Consider the following 8,637-nt stretch of genomic DNA (forward strand, 5'->3'; position numbering starts at 1 on the left):
AGAACACAACCCTGCGGGGCTCCAGTGTTGAGGGTTAGTGATGAGGAGATGTTGCTGCCCATTCTAACTTACTTAGTTCCTTAGACGAGACAGTACTCTGTATTATTAGTTTTGTTCCAGGACTTAGTCTTTGGGTATATGTTTAGATTTATTTACTCAACATTTATAATCAAACATTTTCTTTTCTGTATTATTACATTTATTCAGTTTTTCATTATTTCATTTTTTTTTTTCATATATTAATCTTCACAAATTAAAGTTGTTATTCCTCCTACAAATCATCTGATTTAATGAAGTTATTTCCATCTGATGAATCACTCTGCACCACGCACTTACTAGACTGTCTCATTCTATTGCTGAATGCTGAGGAGGAGTCTAGCCTACAGCCTCTGAAGGACTGGTCTAGGAAGGACACTATGGAGTTATATGTGTGCCACAATTCTCACACACAAAATTATATTTTGAGAGGGCATTATGATATTTTGAGAGCATACAAATGTTCTGTGTGCGAAAAATGATACTTTGAGTGTGCGAGATTTTATTTTGAGCGCACAAAATTGTTCTGCGCTCGCAAAATGATATTTTGAGCGCACAAAAAGATACTCTGCACACGCATGAATTCAGTTTTATAAAGCAGTTTATCTTCTTGCAAAAATGAATTCACTTTGAGGGAACAAAAATCAATTTTGCACTTGAATAAAGTTTATTTGAATGTGAATTTCCACAGAATTCTGAAATTTACGTAACTCCACTTTTTTTTGCATGTGCAAGATCTCACTCGCTCTCTCCTCGTGTCCACTCTGCGTGCACTCATAGTTTTGCAGGTTTCCAGACTGCGACTAAAATGGTCGCAATTGCAACCAAAAATAATTTATTGCGACTGTAATTTAAAATCTAGTCGCCATTGACGATAGTCGGGTTTATGTGTTCATATGCGGTTTCATCAGATATCATTTTGTGAGTTATTGAATAAATCTATAGAGCGCGCATCAGTGTATCTCATGCTGCTTTTCACCCATTCTGTTATGATGAGCTCGCTGCACGCACGCAACAACAAATCCAGCGTGAGAGAGTCATGACCAAATGACTCTTTTGAACTGGATCTTTTTCTTGAATCACCCGAAAAGAACTGAGGGTTTGAACTCAGGAGCTCAGGTTAGCAGTTTGAGTCAGATTCACTTTCTCAGCGAATCAGCCGTCAGTGAGCTCACAGCTGGGAGTGCAGATATCAAAATAAGAGCACCATGTGTATTTCGGGCTTCTTTATAATTAAAAGTCCCATATTGTGTACCACTTTTTTTTTCCTCTTGGTAATTATTGATTGGGATTGGAGTAGCACCATAAACTGCATCTGCGATTTCATTCAATTTGCACTCTTGTAGTTTCTGTGTCTGGGCCATCTGGTAACAGTAAAAGACTAAGGCAAATAAAAACAATTTATATACTGTGTGTGTGTGTATGTATATATATATATATATATATATATATATATAGGTGTGTGTGTGAGATTAAGCTTTTGACACCTAGGACAATTGAGGGACTTGTACACAACTATTACACAAGGTGCAAAGATTCATTGATGCTCAAGAAGACAACACACTACTATATGCATACTATACTTTATGTAATTATCTTTAATGTAGATTGTGAAGAGCAGTATTAAATAAAATTTAAAAATTTGTCTCTTATATTTGTATAAATTATGAAAGGGGTGTGAACATTTGAGACAAAAGATAATGCAAACTTATTTTCTCAACTATATACTGTATACTGTTTATTAAACCTCAGATTAATGGGTTATCAGCTGTCTTCCTTTTCTTCTGCTTTTATCTTGTTTCTGAACAGCAATCTAAATCGAGCAAATCTGTGATTTGGCGACTAAATACAGCCATTTGACTCTTTAATGTTTCAGTTTAGGAGCCAATGGCTCCTTAGACATTTTTTTTAGTCTGGAGCCCTGTTTTGACTGCTTGTTTGCTCAACAAGGTCTTAGCATTATAATGTGCCAGAATTTCAGCCAATCATAGATGAGGTGGTACATTTTTAATGGCTGGCTAGACCACAGATCATACTGCTAATAAAAACAAGAGGAAGAGGAAGAGTGGATAGTTATTTTAATAAACTGATCTCTCAGAATATCCTTTGGGATAGATAGAAGTCAAATTAAGTTCCCCCAAAACTTCACTATTAAGTTAGTCTTAAAGACTTTTACACATGGGAGAGAATTAATATAATTTCAGATAAAAGTGGTAGCTAACATGGCCAAGCTACTAGTAGCTACGTAAGTGTAACTTGGTAACCTAAATACTAGCCAAGAGAACCATACAAAAAGAGCAAGCCAGATAATTAGCTAGCTAGTAAGCCTATTGGCAGTGTTCAGACTAAAAATATATATTTCATAAAGGTTAAATAAAAACAGATAAGTCAGTATTCTGTTTTTATTATGTTTATGCATTCTACCACAACCATTCTGGCAAAACTGATTAATGAGAAGAAATGGAAGAAAAGGAAAAGAGGCTAGTTATGTCTCCTGTCATAGTTTGGGATAAATTAAATGTGCAGCATATTGAACTTCCATTGTTTGAGACTGCAAAACTTTTTTTTTTTAAATAGAAAGACATAGGAGGATGCATCAGGTGTATCCTTCGTGGCCTTCATTCACCCACAATCCTTTGCACATGTCCCATATTAGCATTGCATGATCCCAGGCTACTATATTGGAAAAACTTACATTACAGTAATTTAAGTCTTACAGTATTCCTGGTATGACTATAATCCACGGGGTAAATATCTTTTGTAATGATAACTGCATACAGTATATAAAGTGTGTACTGAACTTGGAGCATTGTGCCTGTTGGCTCTATGGTTGCTGTAGCTACCTCAACTGTCCAATTGCAGAGCAAAAAAATATATATTAATCTTTACAAGAAGATACATTGCTTTACAAAACTGAGTTCAAGCGCTGAGTTCATAATAACTTTTTGTGCCCTCAAAATATCATTTTACACGCGCAGAATTTTGGCACATATGTCACTCCACAGGACATAACCTAACTAGGCTGCAGCCTTCCGATTGAGAAGCACACAGAACTCTTTGATCGACTCTTCATGTCTGGTCATTGTCAACATGGCGCCGCTCACATCTTCAACACGTGAATTGTTCATTGCGGCAATTCGAGCTGTTTTGGAAACCTGGCCTGTGCTGCAAGTGAGTGAATTCATAACCATATATTCCGGAAATTGAATCTATCTTATAAAATATTCGAATGTATTAAACAAGCTTCAATTTGATGCGATTTCGTGTATTGGAAAACAGTCTGCTACTAAGCTACCAGTTAAACTCTGCCATAAATGTATAAACAAATACGTCATCGACACGATGAGAACAGTCAGGCATTTTAATTATGTTCACTTCAAATCGATCTGTCCCATGAGACCAATTAAAGTGTCTCTTGATTTATATATTAAATGGGATTTCGGTAATGTGTTATCTGACAGTATATTCTTTGACTCTTTTCTTTGTCTCGCAGATTGCGGTCGATAATGGTTTTGGTGGCGCATATAGTCAGCAGAAAGCGGAATGGATGGTGGACGCGCTACAGCAGTATTTCAACGACAACGGTTCGTAAGGAGGCCCAGAGGTGCACAAAAAATCCAACAAATAAAAGCTGAAAACACAACGGAAAAGCCACAACAATATTAAAGGAATAGTTCACCCAAAAATGAAGATTCTCTCATTATTTAGTCACCCTCGTGCCATCTTAAGATGTGTATGACTTTCTTTCCTCTGCTGAACTAAAATGAAGATTTTTAGAAGAATATATCAGCTCTGTTGGTCCATACAATGCAAGTGAATGACTTTGCCAGAACTTTGAAGCTCAAAAAAAGGACACAAAGGCAGCATAAAAGTAATCCATACGACTCCAGTGGTTAAATCCATGTCTTCAGAAGTGATATGATAGGTGTGGGTAAGAAACAGATCAATATTTAAGTCCTTTTTTTTATTTTATTTTTTTTCTCTCAATTTAGAATGCCCAATTCCCAATGCGCTCTTGGTCCTTGTGGTGGTGTAGTGACTCACCTCAATCCAGGTGGCGGAGCATGAACCTCAGTTGCCTCCGCGTCTGAGACAGTCAGTCTGCGCATCTTATCACATGGCTTGTTGAGCGTGTTACCGCGGAGACCTAGCACGTGTGGAGGCTCACGCTATTCTCCATGGCATCCACGCACAACTCACCACGTGCCCCACCGAGAGCAAGAACCACATTATAGCGACCACGAGTAGGTTAACCCAACATGACCCTACCCACCCTAGCAACTGGGCCAATTGGTTGCTTAGGAGACCTGGCTGGAGTCACTCGGCACACCCTGGATTCGAACTTGTGACTCCAGGTGTGGTAGTCAGCGTCTTTACTTGCTGAGCTACCCAGGCCCCCATTTAACTTCTTGTTTACTATAAATCTTCACTTTCATTTTCGCATTCCTTTGTTTTTGGCGATTTGCATTCTTCATGCATATTGTCACCTACTGGACAGGGGGAGAATTTTATAGAAAAAAAGGACTGTTTCTCACATACACCTATCATATCACTTCTGAAGACATGGATATTTTTCTAGAAATCTTTGTGTTCTGCAGAAGAAAGTCATGAACATCTGGGATGGCATGAGGGTGAGTAAATGATGAGAGAATTTTCATTTTTGGTTGACTATCCCTGTGAACTAGCCACAACACAACAAAATTCAGCCGAAGCACAAAGTAACTGAGCCTTTTCTGATAATTTTGTTGTGTTGTGGATTGATTTAGTTGTGTTTTCAGCATTTATTTGATTTGCTAAGTAGTGTTGTGCACCACTGGGCCACCGTAGGTTCAAGCTGTCAGATGATTGTTTCCCTTTTTGCTTCGTAAAAAGTTGTTTTGCTTTCTGCATCTCTTGAACGTCGTCTTTTCTCCCCACAGATGACCTACAGCAGGATGAAGTGGAGGATTTCATCTCAGAATTGATGAATAATGAATTTGACACGGTGGTGGATGATGGCAGCCTGCCTCAGGTTTTTTTAAATTCCCATGTCAAAGACGATTTTGTCCAAACTCACTACAGTTGACCCATTACATTGGTAATTTTCAGTCACATTTTTAGTTTTTTGTTTTCATCTGTGCTTTGTTCAGGTGGCACAGAAGGTGTGTTTGATGTACCAGCAGTGTCAGCAGGGTGAACTGGCAGAGGTCAGAGAGCAAATCAGTCTGCTGGCACAGAAAAAGAGCGCTGGAAGGGCAAAGGTCACACCTGCAGATGATGATGAGGAGGAGAGTGAAAATGAAGAGGTAAATATACTTTTAATTCTAAATTGCATGGGTATTTCACCAAACATTATTACATACTTTGATCTTTAGAGACCCGGCACATACATCTACCACAAATGGATCTACAAAATGCCCAGATAGTGTACAAATTTCAAGAAAATTAGAAAATAATATAATAGATATATTTTGATGTTTTATTTTTCATGTATATAAGAGATGATGCAACAAATCGGGACAAACCTAGAACAGGATTTATTACTTGCACACTGACATTTCATGAGACTCAACTGGCTATCAAACAAATATTGAGCTACAAATAACACATAACTTGCACATATGTTACACATATATATATATATATATATATATATATATATATATATTTTGTCAGGCATTTATTGAGCCTTAATAGATGCACCACTTACATAATTTCAGTAGTACACCCAAATGACATAAAAAATAGTCATATCATACTGTTCATGTGTTACACTTGCTATAGTTTACTTCCATGTTGTTTCTTCATCAAATTCAAATGTAAATCATGCCAATAAATGAAACAGCACCACCTTGTGTCTGAAATAGCATGTATAATACTGTATGTATGTGTACGTGCATATAATTCACCATTGTTGCACAGATCAACGTGATATAGTAGTCATTTGTATGAATATAAAAGTCATTTGTCTTGTAATAAACAAAGAAATAGATGTCCTGTGATAGTAACTTGTATAGATATGAAATGATGCAAAAAAGCGACACTGTTACATACCTAGGGTCTCTAATGACCCGTTACACTTTTGGGTCTTTATAAAAGTTATCTTTAGGCAATTAAAAAATGTTTTTTTGCTTTTTTGGAATTTTCTTTTTTTGTTACACTATAAGAGAAAGGTGGAGGAATACTAAAGAGGTTTGGGCACAACTCCAAAAAATGGATGAGGTACAAGGGGTGGAATGAGGTTTCGGGTCACTAAAGACCCGAGGTATGCATTTCTTGTTCATGTCAACTAGGTTGCTATTGAGTTCCTCTTTGACAACTGTGATGATAATGTTTTGGTGAGACATACTCTTGTAAACGGGCCATATATTGGACCTTTGTACCATTTTTTTATTTTATTTTATTTTTTAGTATTTTATTTGAACATTTCCACACTCTCTGACTCTCAGAATTAAAAACCCTGTTTTTGCTACTTTAACTTTAAGACATGTAAATTACCTCCATGATAGGGTTCCATTAAGAATGGGAATAAATAATCTCACTGGCTGTTTTTCTCTCAGGCAATGGAGTGTGATGGAGCTGGCGAGGGACCGTCAGTCAACAGTACAGCAGTAATGGAGAAACCACCACCTCAGGCCACAAGTAATGAGGAAGAGGATGATGGCTGGACTGTTGTGCGCAAGAAAAAGTGACTGGACTGTATGAATGAGGATGGATGAGTTTTTAAGTTAAAAGACATTTAAGGACTCTGCCTCTGGACTGTTTTCATTTGCAGCCATGACAGACTCTTGAAAACCCCCATTATTTTGGGTCTGACTGCAAGTTAAAAACACTTAGTCTGCTTTCAGTTTTTGTAGATCAAAATGGACAGATTACCTCACCGAACCTTGGGAGTATTCTTTCATACCTTCTTAATTCAGAGTTATATCATGTTGGCTACAGTCAGACCTTTGCCAATGAAAATTCATTTGCATATGCTTTGTAATTGGTCTGCTTTTATCAAAGATGCTAAATTTATACAAGTAACAGAGTTTATTTAATTGACAGTTCAAGCCTGACCTATCCATGCCTGACTTCTTGGATACCAGTCATTTAGCCTATAACTTGTAGTTTTATGTATGCTGTGGTCATTTGCCACCCCCTTGTGGCAAATGCAGTGCTGGATTTTAACCCTTGTGCGTCAATAATAAAAATAAAAAAAAAAAGTTACTCAGAGGTCCTTATAGGACAAAAATGTCTGTGTCAAAAAACTGCCATAATAATATTAAAATTATTTTCCACTTTCAATGAGTAATTATTTTTTAACCAACATCAGTCCTGATCAGAACTACCAAATATTCATTCATTTTCAGGATTTTAACCCTTTAAATGCCAGTTTGTTTATATAATGCCACTGTTGTTGTTTTTTTGTGAAAAAAAAAATATATATATTATTTTCCATATTAAATGCTAAGGGGATTTTTTATTTTATTTTTTATTATTAAAGTCTGGGATATGTCAATGATTAGCAACAACATTTATTTTGATGCATTCTTATTTTTTGTGCAGTGTCAGATAAAAAACAAAGTAACCTCTCACACTCAGTACCTTAGAGGACAAAAATATCCGCATCAAAAAACTGCCATAAAAATATTATATATTATTATTATTTTCCACTTTCACTGAATTAGATTTTACCAACATCAGTGCTGATCATAACTACCAAATATTCATTCATTTTCAGGATTTTAACCCTTTAAATGCCAGTTTGTTTACATAATGTTTTTTGCACACCCACACAATTTTAGCTGCATAATTTATTCAATTGGCCTACAGTGCTCTATAATACAGCAAACATAAAATAGGAAAAAAGCATGTATTTGCTCCATAGGCTAAACACGAGAAAAGTGGCGCCATCTTGTGGAATATATATATAAAAAATAATAATTTTGAAGCCAGGGCTCCGGAGTGAAAGCACAATATCATATAATTCATGATTTTATGCTTTACTGGCACTGGGATCAAATATTGCAGTTTTAATGGGTTTCAATGGGGACATTTTTGTCCTTAAGGTCCTGAGTGTAACTATTTTGTGTACATAGTGTATTGTAGATGTATTATAGGAACTGAGGTTGAAATATCAAAATCCCCCCAAAAATACACATCTTTGGCAAAATTTATGCCATTGCCATTAACACAGCCAAAATGATCAAAAATGATAAAAAAATTAATTAAAAATGACAAAAATGTCCCGAAGGTCGCACAAGGGTTAAGACCCCTTTTTACACTATGCCTGGGTTACCATATTTTTTCAGTCAGCAAATCATATTATTTATGCTCTTTTTAATGTCGCAAAATCGGTCGTGTTGTGTTTGGTCTTAGCGTCTGAGAGAACATTTAAAGTCTTAGTGACTGCAAACATGCAAACTTGAGTGTTAAAGTGACATTTCCACAGATGTCATATTACACAAAGCCATGGAAAACCTGGAAATATTGGGGATTTTTTTTTTTTTTTTTAAATGCTCGTATAGAGAAGTCTAAAACTGGATCGTGAGCCATAGTGATGTTTGATTTGTCAGTGAATCTTTCTATTGAGTCGGTTCTTTGAACCGGTTGAAACGGCTCGCAAATTGGGCTAAATGA

At 36.3% G+C, this 8,637-nt stretch overlaps 1 protein-coding gene across 1 annotated transcript; it reads left to right on the forward strand.

Moving 5' to 3' along the window:
* Positions 1–3,089: 3,089 nt before the first annotated feature.
* LOC127424225 (pre-rRNA-processing protein TSR2 homolog) lies at positions 3,090–7,302 on the forward strand. The gene is made up of 5 exons (XM_051669213.1): positions 3,090–3,207; positions 3,530–3,620; positions 4,956–5,047; positions 5,166–5,321; positions 6,576–7,302. The coding sequence occupies exons 1-5, from the start codon at positions 3,127–3,129 to the stop codon at positions 6,705–6,707; spliced, it is 552 nt and encodes a 183-aa protein (XP_051525173.1). The 5' UTR covers positions 3,090–3,126; the 3' UTR covers positions 6,708–7,302.
* Positions 7,303–8,637: the final 1,335 nt, after the last annotated feature.

The sequence above is a fragment of the Myxocyprinus asiaticus genome, chromosome 33 (genome assembly GCF_019703515.2).
Source record: "Myxocyprinus asiaticus isolate MX2 ecotype Aquarium Trade chromosome 33, UBuf_Myxa_2, whole genome shotgun sequence".
Classification (NCBI taxonomy): domain Eukaryota; kingdom Metazoa; phylum Chordata; class Actinopteri; order Cypriniformes; family Catostomidae; genus Myxocyprinus; species Myxocyprinus asiaticus.